Source organism: Dermochelys coriacea, chromosome 1 (assembly GCF_009764565.3).
Source record: "Dermochelys coriacea isolate rDerCor1 chromosome 1, rDerCor1.pri.v4, whole genome shotgun sequence".
Lineage (NCBI taxonomy): Eukaryota > Metazoa > Chordata > Testudines > Dermochelyidae > Dermochelys > Dermochelys coriacea.
In genome coordinates, this window is record NC_050068.2 from 302,980,589 (window position 1) to 303,002,684 (window position 22,096).

Here is a 22,096-nt window from a genome sequence, read left to right on the forward strand (position 1 = left end):
CAAAGGTTCTATCACTCATAACTGACATGCTCCTAACCAAGTCAGTATACAGTACCCATTATTTGTTGAATTGAGAGTAAAGCAACCTGGTCAATGAAAAGGAATCAAAAAGAATTCTCTGCAGCTAGCCGGCAGTAGTTTCATAAACATAGAAGATGGGGAAGATTGTGTTACTCATGTATAAAATACTCCTTATGGTGAGAGTCAGCCAGGCTATGCGAGTGAGCAACAGCCACCTGGTTACCAGCAGTTCCTCATTGCAACTAGGTGGCTGTTGCTTGGTTATTCATCCATTTTGGTATGCCACAGTAGAAGCATGGATCACACAGCATGTGCTGCAAAATTCAGATTGAAAATGCAGATGAGATTTGACATTGATCTGAGCCCTGCGCGCTCATACAAAGGATACATATGTTTGGTACAACTAATCAGGATTCTCAAGGGGATTTAATAATGTACCCATTTTACCAAGGCAGCTTAACATGCCAAAGCAACATAGAATAACTGTTCAGAAATATACCATTTCCTGTGATCGGAAAAGGAATAGTTTAAACAAGTCATTGAGGTAGGATATTAGATTTTGAATATATAAAAATCATCTTCCTAAGAAGCTTCAGGAAATACACATAGGAGGATATTATACTATTTTCCCATATACCACATCATCACTTTGTGTTGCAACTGCAGTTTAAGTACAAAAATTTGTCTCAGAGTGCTGTTCTTGCAAGGATAAAGATTATATAATGTAGACTGTAAAATACAGTTCCCAAAGCAAGTGAAATGGTTTCTGAGTTAATATTTCAGCAGTTTGTAATGATGATGCACAAACTGGATGAGGAGTATTTTGGATGGATTTTTGGAGGCAAGTGAAAAAGAAACATCGAACTGGTCATTACATATAAGCAGCAAAGGAAGCTTGAAGATCTTTATATTTGTTCTTGAGTCATCCAAAGGGGGTGGGGGAAACGGGACACTTACTGAGATTACAAAGATACTTCTCCAGCAGTCATGAGATTTCTGCAAATACTGGCATTCACAACTAGATGCTCTTGGTTAAGTACCCAAGCAAGACTTACTAGCACAGAAAAATTTAACTGAAGGATACTATTTAATTGTTCAGCAGCCACAGGCTAATTATTCAAATAACGGGGGGAATGATTTTGTTTTGAGTTTTATCGGTGGGGGGAGTAGATAAAAAAGCAGATTACTAAATCATTTTTTCAGATTGTAAACAACAAAAAGGAAGATATGCTTCAGCTGTGGAATATTCTCTTTCACTCAACAAAAAAAAAAAAAAAAAAAATGAGGGGAGTGCTGCAGCTTGAAATACTTGACTGGTAATATCCTACATGCCATTCCAGGAAATCCCAGAGTGGATTTAAGCCTCTGCCCATCCTCATAAAGAAAGCGGACTGGAGGACTAATCGATATCTAGCAACCCAGCTGTGACCTGGCACATAAAGAACTCAAGAAAATAAATTATAGAGATCATCAGTGGGATTTAACATTTGGAAGACAGCAACATCTGGGATCAACTCCAAATGGAACATAGTCACATTGAATGAGTCTTGGCTCCTGTTTTAATTGTTAAACAGAGAGAGATTACACACACACAAAGACAAAGTCTTTACGTTCCTCGTGGATTTTCCATAACATATACAACTCAATGTACAAATATAACCTGGATACACAGACAGTTTCTTGCAATGCCAATGATCTGCGAAGCAACTCAATTACATTTGTGTGAAATGGTAGCTATTGTCCGGGACGAGTCACCAAAGCCGATCAAGTATTAGTGGTTTTAATAGATGGTGTCAAAAACTACAATGAGTCTCTTTAATCGCTTCATAAGTCAGTTTAATGGGCTCCAGAGTCCTGCCCTCAGGCAGAGCTGAAAAAATAATAGCCGAGTGCAAATGACTTCCATGAATGTCACTGTTTTTTGTTTTGTTTTTACTTTGAAAAAAAACACACACACACACACACACACACAAACAAAAAATCCCAAACCACACACACCATATGAAAGTAAAATAGATTTTTTTCAACATTTATACAGTAAGCTTTTTTTTTTTAATAAAAAGTGTTATAGATACAATAGTGGGTTATTTCCCTATCAAATTTCTAGGATTTGAAAATTGTTTTATTGGTGTTAGACTGTTTATATAGCTGGCAGAAAATCTTATCCCTTCCAAAAAGTATCAGGGGGATCAGGCTGAATTCAGTAGTTGAAAAGGAAAATATGAGTTTTAAGTATGGAACTAAGAGGAGGGAGCAGAGAGAAAAAGGAGGAAATGTTCCCTATTCTGTAACTGGGGCCGAGGTAGAAAACAGATGAGAAAACCCAGATCCATCAGTCAAATATCTAACGTCCTTTGTTGTTCACCTTTCGAACAGGACGATGCTACGCTGTCTCTCCTCCTCACGAATAGGATCCTGAACTTCAAATACTGAAACACATTTCCCTGCCTCTGTGTAATCCAGACCTTTATAAACTCCATTTCACAGCCAAACAAAACGTTAGCATAGGAAGTAAGCTACTGTCCTGATTAAACACTGTACACACACACACACACACACACACACACAAACAAAAACACATACAACTGCGGACTGGTGCCTGTCTCGAAAGATGGCAGTAGCTTAAACTGAGCGTGCCCGTTAAGCAGAATACATTTTTAAACAATTGTGTGGGTTTCTCTCCCCCTCTCCTCCCTCCGGTGTTGAGGCTGGTGGGAAGAGGAGTCTCCCGACGGGGCTGTTTTCCTGAGATGCTATTCAGCCCTCACAGACGCGGTGCAGAGGTGATCAGGCTATAGGGAGACTTATGCTTTCCAACTGTTTTTTGTCCATAACAGGACCCCCTCTCCCCCCCCCCCACACATACATTTTCAATCACTGCAGCTATTCGTTGCACTGGGAGGGGAGGGGTGTGATAACAGGAATCCATTCCCTCCCTCCCCACCTGACACATGAACCAGCAGCGCCCGCTTGCAAACTCCTCGGAGAGCGGCAGAACCAGAGGCATGGCCCCACCCGGGAGGTTCGGGGCGGGTTACATTCATATCCCCACCTGGGCCAGCCCCACCAGGGCAGGGCACCGGTGCCAGCGGCCCCACTCACCCACGCCGTATTTCTCGTGCTCGGTCGGGATCCACATGCTCACAGCGCGGTTCTGTCCCTCGGCGAACAATGAGAGCAGCGGCGCCCAGCGCGCCCCTCTGCCCAGCGCCGCCGCTGCCGCTGCTCGGCGGGGCTCAGCCGCGCGGCTCGGGCTCCAGCGGAGAAGTCATTGTTGTGATTGACTCAGCCCCGCTTCCCCCGCCGGCCACTCACAGCGGCCGCCCGCCTCCCCTGCCCCGCTGCTTGCCGGGAAGTGTAGTTTCCCCGCGGAGGACAGCGGCAGGGGGCGGGGCCCAACCATAGCCCTGCCCCCTTCTGGCGCCTGCTTCCTGGGGGGGGGGGGAGACTGCGAGTCCTGATGAGCTCCGCGTTCCGGAGGTGGGGCTGGAGCCCTCAAGGCTCTTCCCTATTGGTTTAGGCGCCGTTCCTATGCGCGCACGTCACGCCTGGGTCCATCTGCGAGCAGTAGCATGGCAGCTTCCTCCGGCGTTGGCGCTGCGGCCGACAGAGGCGGTGAGTGTGGTGCGCTCCTGAGTGTCGGGTCGGGCCCCCTTCTCCTGTTCAAGCGTCCTGTCCCTTCTAGTGAGGCTGGGTGCTTACAGGGGAAGCGCGAGTGGGACTGCAGCAGACCTTTGTTGGGGGTCGCTGGGCCAAGTTAGACCCGATCTCTGTCCCAGAGCCTTATCATCGTTCCTTATTAATGGTATCAGGGGGTAGCCGTGTTAGTCTGTATCCACAAAACCAACAAGGAGCCCGGTGGTATCTTAAAGACTAACAGATTTATTTGGGCATAAGCTTTCTTTACCCACGAAAGCTTATGCCCAAATAAATCTGTTAGTCTTTAAGGTGCCACCGGACTCCTTGTTGTACTTATTAATACTTCATCACAACACGTTACAAAGATAGGCAAGCAAAGAATATGAAAACAGCTGCCGTCTATAGCACCACTGGCAATACGCTGTTCAGAAAGCATGCGAGAGAATGGAAGCTTAACTGAAAAGTACAGAAAAAAAAATTTCTAATGCTACAGCAGGTAATGGGCATAGAAACCCTGCCAATGTTGACCTCGCTAACTATATACTGTATATTTAAGAAAGCACACTATGAAAGGTAGATGCCAATAGAGTGAGAAATCAGTTTGGTCAGAGCAGGCAGCTTTTAACCTATGTAGTAGAACATTCTAACTTTGTGGCTTTTGAACTTACAGGTACCACTGGCAAGCTTATCCTTCACCTATCACACCACATATATAGCTTGCCTAAACACAAAAGCTGTATCACATTATATATACTGGTAGTTAAGGTGATGCATTCCTCTTGCTCCCCTACACAAACTCAACCCCTAGTATGGATGCACTTTAACCTAGTATTGGTTAAAAGGTACATTATATAAGTATAGTTATTACTGCACAGGAAGGGCAATAAGGTATACTGCTATAAGGCCCCTTTATACTGTATAACTGCATCCACACTAGGTGTTGTACCAATATAACAATATGTGTGGGGGAAAAAAACATACCCCTAACCAAAATAGTTATATTGTTACCAAAACTGCATGTAGACCAGGCCTAAGAACCAGACAGCGCTCTGGTAAAAGGAGAGTTAGCCTGAAATCTCTGGTGTGGAAGAGATCTAAAGTCACTTACCGTACTGCGGAGTGAGTTTGTTCCCACTGGGGTTCGGAGATCTAACCTAGATATTTTTTCTGTTTATTGTAAGTTCTTTTCTCGTGGTGAAGTCAAAGTACCCTAGCTCCTCCAATGAGGAGGAGTTTTGTTTTTAACCACAATGCTTTGTGTTCAGGACTTTCAGTCTTTCTTCACATCCTCTTAACAGCAGGTGCACTGCAGTTTGTCTCTCTCACACATTCATAGGTATCATTGAAAATGGCTCCTTCTGTCCAGTATAGAAAGCCTGAGAACTGTGACAGGACCCAACTGCACCTTTGACCCCTCCTGGTCTCTTTGAGTGTATCCCTTCCTCCTCTAAGGTCTCAAGCCTTCAGCCATTACCTTTCTTGGAGTGGAATCACACAGTTCTCCCACTCTCAGACTGGGCCTAGGGCAGCAGTCACCTGCTATTCACTGTGGTTTCCTCAGAAACTTTGATTTAGACTCAGATCTTGCCATTCTGTTCCTTCAATCCCAGCTGACTTTTCACCAACTTTGACTCATTTCTGAAACCTTCCCCACATCCTGCCACTACTTCTCTTTCAGCATAATATCTTGCTGATTTCTTTCAAGAGAAGATTGTCAAGATGAACATAAGAACGGCCATACTGGGTCAGACCAAAGATCCATCTAGCCCAGTATCCTGTCTTCCGACAGTAGCCAATGCCAGGTGCTCTTGAGGGAATGAACAGAACAGGTAATCAAGTGATCCTTTCCTTGTCGCTGATTCCCAGCTTCTGACGAACGTAGGCTAGTGACACCCATCCTGGCTAATAGCCATTGATGCACCTATCCTCCAGGAATTCATCTAATTCTTTTTTGAACCCTGTTATAGTCTTGGCCTTCTCAAAATCCTCTGGCAAAGAGGTCCAGAGGTTGACTGTGCTTTGTGTGAAGAAATGCTTCCTTTTGTTTGTTTTAAACCTGCTGCCTATTAATTTCATTTCGTGACCCCTAGCTCTTGTGTTATGAGGAGTAAATAACACTTCCTAATTTACTTTCTTCACGCCAGTAATGATTTGATAGACCTTATTCCCACCTTAGTTGTCTCTTTTCCAAGCTGAAAAGTTCTAGTTTTATTAATCTCTCCTCGTACAGAAGCGGTTCCATACCCCTAATAATTTTTGTAGCCCTTTTCTGAACCTCTTCCAATTCCAATATATCTTTTTTCTTTAGATGGGGTGACCACATCCTGAATATTGCATGCAGATGTGGGCCTACCATGGTTTTATATAGCAGCAATATGATATTTTCTGTCTTATTATCTATCCCTTTCTTAATGATTCCCAACCTTCTGTTCACATTCTGTTGACTGCCGCTGCACGTTGAGTGGATGTTTTCAGAGAATTATCCACAGTGATGCCAAGATCTCTTTCTTGAGTGGTAACAGCTAATTTATAAGTTTTATATGTGTAGCTGGGATTATGGTTTCCAATGTGCAATATGTTGGATTTATCAACATTGAATTTCATCTGCCATTTTCTTACCCAGTCACCTAGTTTTGAGAGAGCCTTTCGTAACTCTTTGCAGTCTGCCTGGGACTTAACTATCTTGAGTAGTATCATCTGCAAATTTTGCCACCTCACTGTTTATCTCTTTTTCCAGATCATTTATGAATATGTTGAAAAGGACTGGGCCCAGTACAGACCACTGGGGGACACCACTCTTTACCTCTCTCCATTCTGAAAACTGACCATTTATTCCTACCCTTTGTTTCCTGTCTTTTAACCAGTTACCAATTCACGAGAGGACCTTCATGACAGCTTGTGACATGACCTTCCCTCTCCCCTCGACTCTCCTTCCTTCCTTGCTTTTTTTCTCCCTCCCGTCCCAACTCTGTCCTCCTCCATGGTCACAGATGCAAAAATTTCCAATCTGTTCTAACCCCTCTACTTCTCCCAGTAACCCCATTTCATCTCCTGATCTCCTTTGAACCCATTCTCATCCCCTCCCTTACTTTTCTCGTTGACCTCTTACTCCTCTGACTCTTCCTCTCACAGTATAAACATGTAGTATCACCCATCCTTAAAGAACCCACCATTGACCCCACTTGCCTCTTCAGCTACCACTTCATCTCCCTTTCATTTCTAAACTCATTGAACCTGCTGTTTATAATTGCTGTCTGGAGCTTCTCTACTCCACTTCCATCCTGCAACATCTCCAATCTGACTTCTACCCCTTGCTCTCAACTAAGAACTCAACATTCACACTGAAGTCACTAATGACCTCCTCTTAGCCAAATCTGAGAATCAATCAGAGGCTGGGCACTCCAGAAGGAAGCTCTGAGGACTCGAACGTTGGAGTGTATCTATTGTTAACCTGTAAAGCGAGAGCAGGGCCTTCAGAAGCCTAGAAGCAACTGTTTGTGTTGCCAAAGGCTGGTGGATTTGGAGCATTTGCTCCCAGTAGGCACAGACAAGTCTTCCTCATGCTAAGGGCAGTTGATAGCGAGGTGTCTCACAACCCTGGGTACTCCCAAAAATCATCACACCATGATTCCTACAAAAGACTTGACTCTACTGCCACTGCTTATCATGCTGACCAATATTGTCTCATTGTTTCCTTGAATTCCCTTGTCAGTCTGTCTATATCTGTCTCTTGTCTAAAGTCTTGTACTTAGCCTCTGCCCTAAGGAGCTTACAGTCTATCTTTTTTTCTTCAGGGTTTGTGATTGTGCTAATCATGACTCTCTAGCATAGTGGAGTCCTGAACCAGGATTAGGGCTCATAGGTGCTATGATAACACAAATAATAATACACTGAGATTGGTAACTGGTAACCAAACTGTCTTCTTAAAGCAAACTATTTATATAGAACCAATTGATTTAAGAAAACAGATCTTAAAAAGAATAAACTAAACTGTCCACATGTTTGCCTTTCCTAAGGCTTACTATTCCCTGGATCCAGGGAAAGCTCCAACTCGTTCAGGCTCCTCTGCAGACTGTCAACCTGTCCCCCTGACAGTTGACACCTCCCTTCTCTCCTGAGAAGGGCTTTTTATCTGTTTAATGTTCTTTTGATCTTTTCATTCCAAGCATTGGCAGAACAGCTGTGTCACTTTGTAGGAGACGGGATATAGAATGCTCAAAGCTAATAGCTTCTCACGCTTTCTTTCAAGTGTGTGCCTGAATGTTCTTATCTGGGATCACTGTTACATTCCTGCTTGTTCTTCCAATAGCCCCCCCTTTTTTTTTATTCTTTTCCCACAAATCCTTTCATTCTACTTATTCCAATCTCTTACCTTCCCTGATGCCCTTTATTCTTTCCTCTCTCTCCTCCCCCAATACTTTCCTCTTATGCCTCTCTTCCTTCGTTGTCCCACCTGGGTTCCCCATCTCCTCTCTATTCCCTCCCTTCACACACACTTTCTGCCACTCCATGTTCCCGCTTTGCTCTTCCTCCCTCACCTCCCGCCCCAAACACATACACATCTTCTGCCACCTCCAGTTCCTTTGTATCTCCCCACCATGGGCAGTGCATGACTCCTGCATTTGGGGAGGCTGGGTGAAAGTGCCAGAAGCTCCCTAGAAGTGAAGGGAGGGGGAAGGGCTCAGGTGCAGGCAGAGCAGGACTGGGGGGACAGACGGGTAATAGGGGTTAGTGGCACAGAATGTGGGTTGAGTGGGACATCTATGCACTGGTAAGGCTGAGTGGGGACAACCTGGGGAGGGGGATTGGATGGGCGATGGCTGAAATTAGGGGAAACTGGTGCAGGTTTCTCCTCTTCTCTTTAGAAACCTCTAGCCCCCACTCCTGAGCTACACACCGTAGGCCCACTCTGACAACCCCTTCATCTTCCCAGCAACCATCATGCCCTTCTGGCTGACAGTCTCACCTCGCTTCCCCAAGTCTCCCAACTCCTGTAGGCTTGGATCCTTCCAACCTGCTGCAGAGGGACGCAAGGAGGGCTCCTTCCTCTCCCAGTGTGCACAATGTGTGTGGGCGTAAGAAATAGTGACTTTTTTTCTCACTGGTGAGAAATTCACACAGGAAGCTGCATAAAACATTGCAGCTATCTTGATGGGTCTTTGCCTTGGGCACACAACTGTCACTTTTTTGTGAGGTCAATAGAACTCTGATGAATAACATCTGAGGGAAGTTTCAGAGTAGCAGCCGTGTTAGTCTGTATTCGCAAAAAGAAAAGGAGTACCCGTGGCACCTTAGAGACTAACAAATTTATTAGAGCATAAGCTTTCGTGAGCTATGAAGTGAGCTGTAGCTCACGAAAGCTTATGCTCTAATAAATTTGTTAGTCTCTAAGGTGCCACGGGTACTCCTTTTCTTTTTATCTGAGGGAAGGTGGAACATCCAGAGTACCCAAGCCCATTGCCCTGTGCATTTGAATGCTGATGGATTTTAAATTGCTGTACCCAAAGCACCCCAAATGCCCTGTTAAGTCTTGTGACATCATAATTCACCCAGACTCTTGGTGAACACTCCAAATGTTCTTAATTGTTTAAACCTCATTACTGATGCCATGTGGGATTCTAAGTAGAGCTCTGCCCGGGACTATTTTTTTATCCCACTCTTGTCCTACCCCACAATATTCACTCCCACCCGCTCCTGCATTGTTTCTTGCAATATTATCCCGCTCCCACCAGCAAAAACCTGAGATCCCCGCAAATCCCACAAGAGAGACAGATTGCACCATGCTACTTAAAAATAATTTAAAAAGTTGGCTTATTTATTTTTATATATATTTAATAAAAATGTAATTCAAACACAACTTTACCACTAAAAGAATAAAACAAATTTTGCTTAAACCATGTGAAAAAAACTTTAATTCCTTTATAATAGACATCAAATCTCTTTCTATCCCTCGCTTAAATTTTAAGTATTAAAACATTTATTTTAAAAAAAAAAAAAAGAATTTCAGCAATGGAAAGCAAGTTTTTCTATTTGTGACAGACTGATGGAAGATTTCGTGTTTTTCCACAAATTACTGCAGCCTGTTTTATTCCCCCACCCAATCCCGCCCTCAACAAAGTACATTTATCTGTTCCAGCTATGGCATTTATGGCAGCAGGTCCTGCACAACCTACAGGATCCCAATCCCACTGCAGGGCTCTAATCTTAAGCATCCAAAATGCTATTGATTCTCTGGGAACTTCTCTTATTTCTGTGCCTACATCTCATTCAGTTTGAAGCATTTCCAAACTTGTACCTTTCTCAGCCTCCTTCCTGAGAAGGGAGACAGACCAGTGCCCTCCTACCTATAGCCTCTGTCAGAACCTTTCGGGACACTGGTTTGGTACAGTGGTACATGTTAAACATTATAAGCAGCAACATTTAGTGATTGCTGCTGAAATAGGTTTACTAATTAATAATATACAGCCTATTGTATTTAAGTTAAAGTAATAATTACAGAAATGGACCTTTAAAAATATTGCACTTTCTTTATATTAAACTAGCTCATATTTTTTTCAAAAGCCTTTTAAAATTATTTATAGGAATCTAGTAAAGTTTTCTTACGTTATTACCTGCTGAACACACTGATCTTTATAGAGGACTGAAAGTAGGTTTAATAGAATGGAAACTGATTGGTTTAATAAATCCCTTTTCTATGTGGAGTTGTCAAAATACCAGCATCATCCTCTTAAATAAATGTTTGTTACAGTAACAGAATTTTAGTGCAACAAGGCTAGTTTACATTCTTCCACAATGTGTTTTTTGTATAACTGAATGAGTGACAGGAGAACATAATGAGACTAAATATTTAAATATAATATGTAATGGATTATTTTACTTTGTGAAACAAGTCTGTGTTGTCTATGATCCCACCATAATTCTACAGATAATTGTATAGCATGAATGTGTGTTGTATCTGCTCTGATGACATGCCTGTATAAAACAATGGGGGATCTCCTCGTGCCTTAGCATGTATGCATAACTCCCATTAACGTTAGGCACGGACTGTTATGTTCTGTGAAAAAGCCAATTGAGACCAAACAGTTTGAAAGCTCTGGGAATTTAAAGTATAACCATAGCTTAAAAAATAAACTGTAAGTCAACTATCCTTCTAAATATAATATATTAAATATCTATTAATGGACATGCAATTACACTTAATTTCAGCAATCTGGGACATTGTTATTTACTTATTAGCGATTCAGTTGCTTCAGGTCTTCGCTTCACTTCTGTTACCTACCATACAGTAGTTCCTGAGCAACAAGGACAGTAGGGTTGCCAGGTGTCGGGTTTTTGACCAGAACACGTGGTCAAAAAGGGACCCTGGCGACTCCGGTCAACACTGCCGACCAGGTTGCTAAAAGTCCAGTTGGCGGCACAGCAGGGCTGGCAGGCTCCCTGCTCGGCTCCACATGGCTCCCAGGAAGCAGCCGGCATGTCTGACTCCTACGTGAAGGGGCGGTCAGGGAGGCTCCGCATGCTGCCCCCACCCACAGGCGCCAACCCAGGAACCGCGGCCAATGGGAGCTGTGGGGGTGGCACCTGTGGGCGGGAGGGCAGCAGGAAGAACCCCCTGGCTGTGCCTCTGCCTAGACGATGGAAGGACATGTTGCCATTTCCCAGGAGCCACTTGAGATCAGCATGGCCTGGAGCCCACACCCTGAACCTCCTCCTGGGACTGGTGTACAGTGGGGACGAGGATTTTTGTCCACATGGAAAACATTAAATGCTTAAAACCTTAGATCTGGGAAGATTAAAATACTGCATTCTACTACTTTAAGGCAGGCATGCCTCATTTGGGAGTTGGTCCTGTACTTCTGCACAGTATCCCTTTGAAGTCAGTGGGGCTCATATGCGAGTAAGGGTCCATGTTTATGGGATGTGTTTTTGTTTTGGGGGAGAGGGAGGGGAAGGATTGGCACCTCAAGCAATAATATGTTCATTCATTATAACCAATGGAGAATGAAATATATACTATCCCCAATAACAATGATTACAGTTATAATAGTTTGAATCAGTCAATAGTTTGAGCAGTAATACTATACTACATAATTTGTAATAACAAAAGCTCTGGTTATTCTGCATGGTAACACAAAGCATCAGTTCTTGAAGTGTACAAAACTTCTAAAAGCATTTGTCTGCAATAACAGTAGGAACATAGACCTATACAAAGTGCTACATAAGAATGCAAAGCCTTCTTCCAGTAATGCATTCCACCAGTTATGCAATTCTGTATCATGCAGGGAAACTTTCCTGACCCAGCTTGTGATCACTTTATGCCCTGAAGTATAAAGAAAAACATGTGTACTGTAGAATCGCAACAATCCTCACCCCTGTTAATTCATATACAAAATAAAAGCGATCTCTCACCACATTTTATCAAAGATTTAATAGGAGAGGGCTATAATGAGGTCTCACATTAATACTTCATTGCTGTTACAAAATCTGCTACAGTTATGAAAGCTAAAGTATACTTGTGAAGTAAATGAATGCATTATGCTTGGGTATTTTTGATTGGCTTTGTTCACTAGAATGGGCTCCAGCTCATTAGTATGAAACAGTGATGCTCATCTTTAAATGTTAGAACTAGAGGAGATACAGTAGTTGGAGCTCATGTCTGATCACGGATACTGCAGTATAGTTTCCTAATCTTTAATTCTCTTCAAATGCTTGTGTAACCCACACATCTTCTGGGTGTGGTATTCTGTCCCATCTAGTGGCACTGAGACCCCTTAAAGAGAGAGAGAAAATTAGTCTGCTCTACAGCCTTAGCTAACAGCCAGTTGGCTTTTAGCTCATGCAGTAGAGGCTTATGCACTAAACTCCAAAGATCCCCGGTTCGATCCCACCCGCTGATGACCAGGGTCTTTTGGCATTATATTTGCATATGTCGATTCCATTCTAGATGTGCACACTCCCACATGTGTGGTCATCGGAGATTTTTGCCTTAGTGGTACTCATAGGATTGTCTGTGGCACCCTCTGGAGTGCTGCACTCATGCCACGGTATATCAGGCGCCAGCGGCCCTATGCCCTCTCAGTTCCTTCTTATCGTCTGTGGTGGTTAGTTGGAGTGCCTTCTTTGCGTAAGTAAGAGCTAGTGGTTTTTTCTCTATGAACTTCATGCCTTAGGGCCTTTGTACATAGTTTGGTTACAGTAGTGGTTAAATAGTTGTAAAATAGCAGTTAAATGTTTGTTACCTTAGGGTCCCAGCATGGACTTTGCCCCAGGTAGGGCATGCCCCAGTCTCCCAGGTTTAAGCCCTGCTCAGACCACAACAGGCTATGGCTGTGAGTGACCCCCATAGTAGCTGTCTAAAGTGCTTGGGGGAGTCACACGTTAAGGATCAGTGCCGGATTTGTAAGACTGTTGGGCTCCGCACTGAGAAGGAGTGGGATATCCGCCTCAGGGTCTCGTAATGGAGTCTGCCCTCTGCCCGGCTTCCGGCCGTCCAGGCAGTTTGCTCCGAGTGCTTCAGCCTATGTGTACAGTGTGCCGCTAGCACCCAGCTCCTCCTGGCACTGTTTGACATCGTCGGTGCTGAAGAAGAAAGCTAAGAAGTGCTCCCAGCACCAAGCAAGAAGGCCCAAGAGTCGTCGACCAAAGGACCCGGGCCTGCCTGCCAGGTTATTCCAGAGCCAAGTGATCGTGCCTCCCTGGTTGGGGCTCCCACCCCTTTTAAGATTCGCCACCGACTCCTGGGAGCGGTATGGGACCCACACCCCTGCCTGCACCATCATCCTTCCAGGCTCCCCAGGCGCAGAGAGAACACAGTTCTCCTCCAGTTCCGTTGATGACTCTGGTGCTGCAGAACTCAGCTATGGCTCCCCAAGAGGAAAAGCCAGCCACTAAGACCCCTCAAGGGACAGGGGAACACTGCCAGTCGCTGGACAGAAAGCAACTATCCTCTCCACCGCATTGAGGGTCCCAGGACAAGTCCAAGACATGTCATCAGTCGCCCAGACCACGTCAAGATTCCCTCGGCATTACTCACCGGTATGGGGTTGGCACTCCCCATACTACTCCTGGCACCGCTCTCCCCGGTACTGACAACAGTTTCCCATGTCTGGTCAGTGGTCATCGATAGCCAAGAGCAGAGAACAGATGCAGTCGTCAACGGTCCCTCCCTGGTCGCCAGAAGGTAAATCCTCCAGCACGGAGGGCCAGTTGAGACCACCCCACAGGTCCCATCGGCAAGATTGGGCCAGAACCTGCACTGTCGTCTGTGGCACCGCAATGGCAGCGCAGCCAGTGGCCAGCACAGTGGCCTTATTGGAGCACATGGAGTGTACTAGTCATGACGATGCCCCCTTTTCAGCGCTCCTCAGTTGCTATGTCGGAGCATCGACCAGTGGCACTGGGCTCGGTTCCAGGGGCCTGTTTGGAGACCAGAGTGGAGGAACTTGGGTCTACCCTGAAGCCTCCATCCCCAGTGGCAATTGATGCCCCAGGACCTCCCCCAGAGCAGTTGATTCTTCCTCCTCGACCCCAGACGAAGCGATCGTGGGACCTTCGAGGGCTAGCCCCCTGGATGACTTCAGGGAGCATCAAGCCCTACTTCGGCGGGTGGCCGAGAACTTGGGGCTGGAGGTGCAGGAGATGGCGGAGAAAGAGGACACCCTTTTCAATGTCCTCTGAGCCTCTACGCCCACCCAGGTCACCCTGCCTGTGCATGAAAAGGTTCTCAAGATAGCCAAGGCCCAGTGGCAAACCCCCTCCTCCATTCCTCGCACCTCAAAACAAACCTAGAAAAAGTATTTCATTCTGTCCAAGGGTTTTGACTATCTTTATACCCACCCACTCCCTGCTCACAGGAGCCTGCAGCCAACAAGGAGGACAGAGTCACACCTCCTCAACTCCCAAGAAGAGAGACCAAAAGTCTCGATCTATTTGGGAGAAAGATTTATTCTTCCACCAGCGTACAATTTTGGATGGCGAACTCTCAGGCCCTGTTGGGCAGATATAACTTTAACCTCTGGGATGGTCTTAAAAAGTTCCAGGAGTCCCTCCTGCAGGGTATAGCTCAAGAGTTCGGCACCTTGGTGGAGGAGGGTATTGCAGTGGACAGATGCTCTCTGCAGATGGCCTGGGACGCGGCAAACTTGATGGCTCAGGTGGTCGAATCAGCAATTGTGTTGCCGTGCAGTGCCTGGTTCTAAAAGACGGGCCTCTCCCAGGAGATGCAGATGTCCATTCAAGACCTCCTTTTCAACAAGGTTGGTCTTTTCTCTGAGCAGACGGATGCCATGCTGCACGGGTTGAAGCACACTAGAGCCACCTAATACTCACTGGACATGCACATGCCATAGTCGGCTAGAAAGCCCTTCCGGCCGCCCCTGCCACCAAGACCTTGGCAATCTCTCAGGGCTCTGCAAGAAGAAGGGATGTGAGTTTTATGGACGCCCTTCTTCCTCCCACTCGCTTGCACAACCTGGGCCCACCAAACGTATAGGGGGCCAAAAGTGCTCATTTTAAGGGTTTGCCCGAGAGTGACGCCCCAGTCAGCCACCCAGATCTTTCCTGCCTTTTCCTGAACCACCTCTCTCCCTACTGTTGAGTCTGGTTGCAGGTTATATCAGACCATTGGGCCCTGGATGTAATAGCTTGAGGCTTTTCCCTGCAATTCTTGGCTGCCCCTTCCTCCCACCCCACTCCCATTTCCTCATCCTTCTTCAGAGATCCTTCTCATGAGCAACTCCTCGTTCAGGAGGTCGAAAATTACCTGGGCTTGGCTGCTGTGGAGGAGTTTCCTCAGGACATGGAAGGAAGAGGATTCTACTCCCACTACTTCCTAATCCCGAAGGCCAAAGGGGGCATAAGACCCATCCTGGACCTGCGTCGCCTCAACAAGTCTCTCAAAAGTTGAAGTTTTGCATAGACTCTCTGGCCTCTATCATCCCTTCCCTGGTACTGGGAGACTGGTATGACACTCTCGACTCAAAGGATGCTTACCTTCACATCTCCATATTCCTGGGACCCAGGCGTTTTCTGCTTTTCATAGTGGCCAGGCACCATTTCCAGTTCATGGCGTTGCCCTTTGGCCTGTCCTCAGCTCCCAGGGTGTTTATGGACTGCATGACAGTGATGGCGGCTTACCTGAGACGTTGAGGGGTCCAGATCTTCCGTATCTCAATGACAGGCTCATCAAGTGTATGTCCCCAGGGCAGGTGCAAAGGAGCTTCGATCTGGTGGGTTCCACTGGGATCAACCTGGGTCTGCTAATACAAAAAAGTCCACATTCTTGCCAGTCCAACACACAGAGTTTATCTGAGTGGTTCTCAACTCCTTGCAGGCCAGAGCCTTCTTTCCAAAAGCGCATTTTCGGGCCGTGTTGAACCTGATCTCCCATATAAATAGCCACCCGCTCACCATGGCCCACACGTGCCTTCAGCTGTTGGGCCGCATGTGCGTACATGGTCAGCCATGCTTGACTTCATCTGCGACCTCTGCAAATGTGTCTGGTCTCGGCCTATATCCCCAGCAGGCACACCCTGGACCAAATGGTCATGGTGCTGAGCCATGTCATAGATTCATAGATACTAAGGTCAGAACGGACCATTCTGATCATATAGTCCGACCTCCTGCACAGCGCAGGCCACAGAATCTCACCCACCCACTCCTATGAAAAACCTCACCCATGTCTGAGCTATTGAAGTCCTTCAATCATGGTTCAAAGACTTCAAGGAGCAGAGAAGCCTCCCTCAAGTCAACCATGCCCCATGCTACAGAGGAAGGCGAAAAACCTCCAGGGCCTCTCCAATCTGCCCTGGAGGAAAATTGCCATATTTCGGGTCGGGAAGGAATCAGCTAAACCCTGAGCATATGGGCAAGATTGACCAGCCAGATACCCAGGAAAGAATTTTCTATAGTAACTCAGATCCCATCCATCTAATATCCCATCTCAGGGGATTAGTCCTATTTACCCTGAATATTTAAAGATCAATTACTTACCAAAATCCCATTATCCCATCATACCATCTCCTCCATAAACTTATCGAGTAGAATCTTAAAACCAGATAGATCTTTTGCCCCCACTGCTTCCCTTGGAAGGCTATTCCAAAACTTCACTCCTCTGATGGTTAAAAACCTTCGTCTGATTTCAAGTCTAAACTTCCTGCTGGCCAATTTGTCCACATTGGTGCTGAGCTGAAATAATTCCTCTCCCTCTCCTGTATTTATCCCTCTGATATATTTATAGAGAGCAATCATATCTCCCCTCAACCTTCTTTTAGTTAGGCTAAACAAGCCAAGCTCCTTAAGTCTCCTTTCATAAGACAAGTTTTCCATTCCTCGGATCATCCTAGTAGCCCTTCTCTGTACTTGCTCCACTTTGAATTCATCCTTTTTAAACATGGGAGACCAGAACTGCACACAGTATTCTAGGCGAGGTCTCACCAGTGCCTTTTATAATGGTACTAAAACCTCCTTATCCCTACTGGAAATGCCTCTCCTGATGCATCCCAAAACCGCATTAGCTTTTTTCACAGCCATATCCCATTGGCAGCTCATAGTCATCCTATGATCAACCAATAGTACAAGGTCCTTCTCCACTTCCGTTACTTCTAATTGATGCGTCCCCAATTTATAACTAAAATTCTTGTTATTAATCCCTAAATGCATAACCTTACACTTCTCACTATTAAATTTCATCCTATTACTATTACTCCAGGTCATCCAGATCCTCCTGTATAATATCCCGATCCTTCTCTGAATTGGCAATACCTCCCAGCTTTGTATCATCTGCAGACTTTATTAGCACACTCCCACTTTTTGTGCCGAGGTCAGTAATAAAAAGATTAAATAAGATTAGTCCCAAAACCAATCCCTGAGGAACTCCACTGGTAACCTCCCTCCAACCTGACAGTTCGCCTTTCAGTAGGACCCGTTGCAGTCTCCCCTTTAACCAATTCCTTATCCACCTTTTGATGTTCATATTGATCCCCATCTTCTCCAATTTAACTAATAATTCCCCATGTGGCACGGTATCAAATGCCGTGGATCTAATTTACCTAGATTTCAGTAAGGCATTTCCTTTATCTAAAAAATCTGTTACTTTTCAAAAAAGGAGATTAGATTGGTTTGGCACAATTTACCTTTTGTAAAACCATGTTGTATTTTGTCCCATTTACCATTGACTTCAAAATCCTTAACTAATTTCTCCTTCAAAGTTTTTTCCAGGACCTTGCATACTACAGATGTCTAACTGGCCTGTAGTTACCCGGATCACTTTTTTTTCCTTTCTTAAAAATAGGAACTATATTAGCAATTCTCCAATCATTTGGTACTACTCCTGAGTTTACAGATTCATTAAAAATTCTTGCTAATGGGCTTGCAATTTCAGGTGCCAATTCCTTTAATATTCTTGGATGAAGATTATCTGGGCCCCCCGATTTAGTCCCATTAAGCTGTTTCAGTTTTGCTTCTACCTCAGATATGGTAATATCTACCTCTATATCCTCATTCCCATTTGTCATGCTACCATTATCCCCAAGATGCTCTTTGGTCTTATTAAAGACTGAGGCCAAGTATTTGTTTAGATATTGGGCCATGCCTAGAATATCTTTAACCTCCACTCCATCCTCAGTGTTTAGCGGCCCCACTTCTTCTTTCTTAGTTTTCTTTTTATATGGCTATAGAACCTTTTACTATTGGTTTTAATTCCCTTTGCAAGGTCTAACTCTACTCGACTTTTAGCCTGTCTCACTTTATCCCTACATGTTCTGACCTCAATTAGGTAGCTTTCCTTGCTGATCCCTCCCATATTCCACTCCCTGTATGCTTTCTGCTTCTTCTTAATCACCTCTCTAAGATGCTTGCTCATCCAGCTTGGTCTACAACTCCTTCCTATGAATTTTTTCCCCTTTCTTGGGATACAGACTTCTGATCGCTTCTGCAGTTTTGATTTAAAGTAATCCCAGGCCGCCTCTGCCTTTAGATCCATAAGTTCTTCAGTCCAATCCACTTCCCTAACTAATTTCCTTAATTTTTGAAAGTCAGCCCTTTTGAAATCAAAAACCCTAGTTGCAGATTTATTTTTGTTAATCCTTCCATTGAGTTTGAACAGAATTAGCTCATGATCACTTGAGCCAAGATTGTCCCCTACAACCATTTCTTCTGAGGTCCTCGCTACTCACCAAAATTAAATCTAAAATGGCATCCCCTCTCGTCGGTTCAGCAACTACTTGATGAAGGAATCCATCAGCTATCACATCTAGGAAAATCTGAGCCCTATTATTATTACTAGCACTGGTCCTCCAGTCTATATCTGGGAAGTTAAAGTCTCCCATGATCACGCAGTTTCCATTAGTATTTACTTTATTAAAGACATTAAAAAGGGCTCTATCCATATCCAGATTATATCCTGGAGGTCTATAGCACACCCCAAGCACTATCGTAGGAGAGGCTTTACTAGTTTTCTTCCCCAATGTAATTTTTGCCCAGACGGACTCTGTCTTATCTATTCCATCATTTCTTATTTCTTTACATTCTACCTCATCATTGATATACAATGCTACTCCACCCCCTTTACCTTTGTTTCTGTCTTTCCTAAACAGCACATACCCTTCAATACCTGTAGTCCAGTCATGACTACTATTCCACCATGTTTCTGTTATCCCTATAATATCTGGTTTCACTTCCTGCACCAGTAGCTCTAGTTCCTCCATTTTGTTACCTAGGCTCCTCGCATTGGTGTATAAACATCTTAATTTTTGCTGTTTGGCCTTGCTCACATTTTGTACCCTATTAGTCATTCTACAGCCAGTATAACCTATTAGACTAGTATCCACACCGCCCTCGCTCCTTATATACATTCTCCTACCCACGGCTGTATCCTTTCTTACTTCGTCTTCCCTCTCAATGCTAAAATCTGGTGTGGAGATTTCCTGGACATCTCCCATCCATCTCCCCCTAATGCCTAGTTTAAAGCTCTCTTTATCAGTTGTGCCAGCCTCGATCCTAGAAGTCTATTTCCTTCCCTACTCAGATGAAGTCCATCCCGAGAGAACTGTCCTCTGTCCGTGAATGCCTCCCAGTGGCCATACATCCCAAAGCCCTCCTTATAGCACCACTGCCTAAGCCATCTGTTGACAGTCATAATCTTGTCACACCTTTGTTGCCCTTCTCTAGGAACAGGAAGGATCCCGCTAAAGATCACCTGAGCCTCAATTTCCTTAAGCATCTTCCCCAACCTAGCATAGTCTCCCTTAATACTTTCCAGCGAGAATCTAGCCGTATCATTTGTTCCCACATGAAGGATAATTAGGGGATTCTTTCCCGCTCCCTTTAGGATCCTTTTCAACCTCAGGTCTACATCCCGTATCTTAGCACCCGGAAGACAGCACACCCTTCTATTCTCAGGATCAGCTCTAGTTACAGGCCTGTCTATTCTTCTCAATAAAGAGTCCCCGATCACATAGACCTGCCTTTTCCTGGTGATGGTGCTATGCTCCAGTCTCTCCCTTGTTCCCTCTGGCTGCAAGTTCTTTCCATTCCTATTTTCCCTTATAATCTTCTTCAACCCATCCTGTATCCTCCTGGGGCTCATATTTGGTGTAGTCTCCCTTGACTCTTCCACTTTTCCTATAGGACTAGCCTCTCTTCTCTTCTTCCTTACCCTTCCACCTTCAACAAGTACCTGCTGAGCCCCTTCTTCATTTTCCAACTCTGCAAACCTATTCCTAAGCTCTATTTCTCCTTCACTAGCCCATCTTTTCCTCTGCCTGGTTCTTTTAGTCACATGCTTCCACTGACCACTTTCCTCACCCAGTCTCCCCTCAAAATTCCCCAGCCCTGCTTCCATCCGTGAGTCTGAGCTTTTCCCTTCAGATACCTCATATCTTTGCTCCATCATCTGCTCAAACCCCTTCCTAAACTCAACGAGACTTTCCACCTGCATGTCCAAACCTCGGATCTTTTCCTCCATCAGCTCTATCAGATGGCATTTCATGCAGAAAAAACCTCTTACCAGTTCCCCCCTCCAGGATCATGTACATACCACAGCTTCCACATCCAGTCATCCTCAATATGTCTTCCACTACAGGAGTCACTCCCACAGCTACCTCTGTATCTGTCATCGCCTTCCCACCTAAATCCTGTTAATCTGGGAAACACAAGCCACACCAAAAAGACCACCCCCCAGCAAAAGCAAACCCCAAACAAGCACCACAATACAAACGTCCTTGTTTAGAGCTCTGTTTCCTAGCTCCTGTACCACTGCAGCTGTCTGTGCCGCTGGCTGGCTACCTTTATAGGACCTCTAGTCAGAAGCCCACCCCCTAATCAGGGCTCAGCTGTTCTCCCAGCACAAAGCCCCACCCCCTAATCAGGGCTCAGCTGCTCTCCCAGCACAAAGCCCCCATACACAATACAATACAATACAATACAAAACCAAGTACAACTACCTTCTCCTCCAACAGAACTCCCACTCAAACTCCCCTGTTTAGAGCTCTGTTTGCTAGCTCCTGTGCCGCTGCAGCTGTCTGAGTCCTCTTGTCCCTGGACTGATGGCTGGATTCCAAGTTGGTGCGACAAAGAGTTCCCTTCATGTCCCCATCCCTGTCACTTACCCTGGTCTCGGATGCATTGGATCTGGGCTGGGGAGCCCATTTGGGTGAGCTCAGCACTCAGAGCCAGTGGTTTCAACATGACTTAGCCCTTCATATCAACGTCAGGGAGCTCAGAGCGGTTTGCCTGGCCTGCCAAGTGTTTTTGCCTACCTGGAAGGCAAGGTGGTTCAGGTCCTGATGGACAGTACTGCTGCGATGTATTCTATCAACAGGCAGGGCGGTGTCAGGTCTTTGGCCCTTTGTCAGGAGGTGCTCAGCCTCTGGGACCTTTGTGTGCAGCATGCCGTTCATCTGGTAGCCACTCACCTGGCTGGAACCAAGAATGTCCTGGCAGGTCACCTCAGCAGGACCTTCTCATGTTGCCCCAAATGGTCACTCCATCTAGAGGTGGTCAGCCTAATCCTCCACAGGTGGGGGACTCCCCAAATGGACCTGTTCATGTCCAAACAGAACAGAAAGTGCCTCATGTTCTGTTCTCTGCAGGGAAGGGATCCTGTCAGACGCCTTTTTGATTCAGTAGTTGGGAGCACTGATGTACACCTTCCCACCAATGCCTTTAATCCACAGGGTCCTGCTAAAGGTGAAGCAAGACAAGGCGAACGTCATCCTCATAGCCCCAGCATGGCCTCACCGACGCTGGTTTGGCATGTTGTTGAGTCTTTCAGCAGCTATCCCGCTGCAGCTGCCTCTTCGGCTGGATCTGCTGTCTCAGAACCACAGCAATCTGTTGCATCAAAACCTGGCAACTTGGCTAGGTAGCTGATAGCTTGGCTACTGCATAGCTAAGTATAGACAACTGAGAATGCCCCACTGGTGTCCACTGGGTCCTC

The 22,096-nt window shown here is 45.4% G+C and overlaps 2 protein-coding genes across 6 annotated transcripts in view; one reads left to right on the forward strand and one right to left on the reverse strand.

The window, feature by feature from the left end:
- Positions 1 to 3,391, reverse strand: part of DOCK4 (dedicator of cytokinesis 4) — a 397,340-nt gene extending 393,949 nt beyond the window's left edge. For 2 of the 4 annotated variants that reach the window (XM_038397428.2, XM_038397418.2), the window contains exon 1: positions 3,124 to 3,316. In XM_038397428.2, the coding sequence (XP_038253356.1) occupies positions 3,124 to 3,160 (37 nt within the window). In that variant the 5' untranslated portion in view covers positions 3,161 to 3,316. Of the gene's footprint in view, positions 1 to 3,123 lie in introns of all 4 variants that reach the window. The other 2 variants (XM_038397445.2, XM_038397456.2) reach the window with 2 other exon arrangements.
- Positions 3,392 to 3,455: 64 nt separating this feature from the next.
- Positions 3,456 to 22,096, forward strand: part of ZNF277 (zinc finger protein 277) — an 89,804-nt gene continuing 71,163 nt past the window's right edge. The window contains exon 1 of one of the 2 annotated variants that reach the window (XM_038397481.2): positions 3,456 to 3,636. In XM_038397481.2, coding sequence (XP_038253409.1) covers positions 3,594 to 3,636 — 43 coding nt within the window. In that variant the 5' untranslated portion in view covers positions 3,456 to 3,593. Of the gene's footprint in view, positions 3,706 to 22,096 lie in introns of both variants that reach the window. The other variant, XM_043495044.1, reaches the window with a different exon arrangement.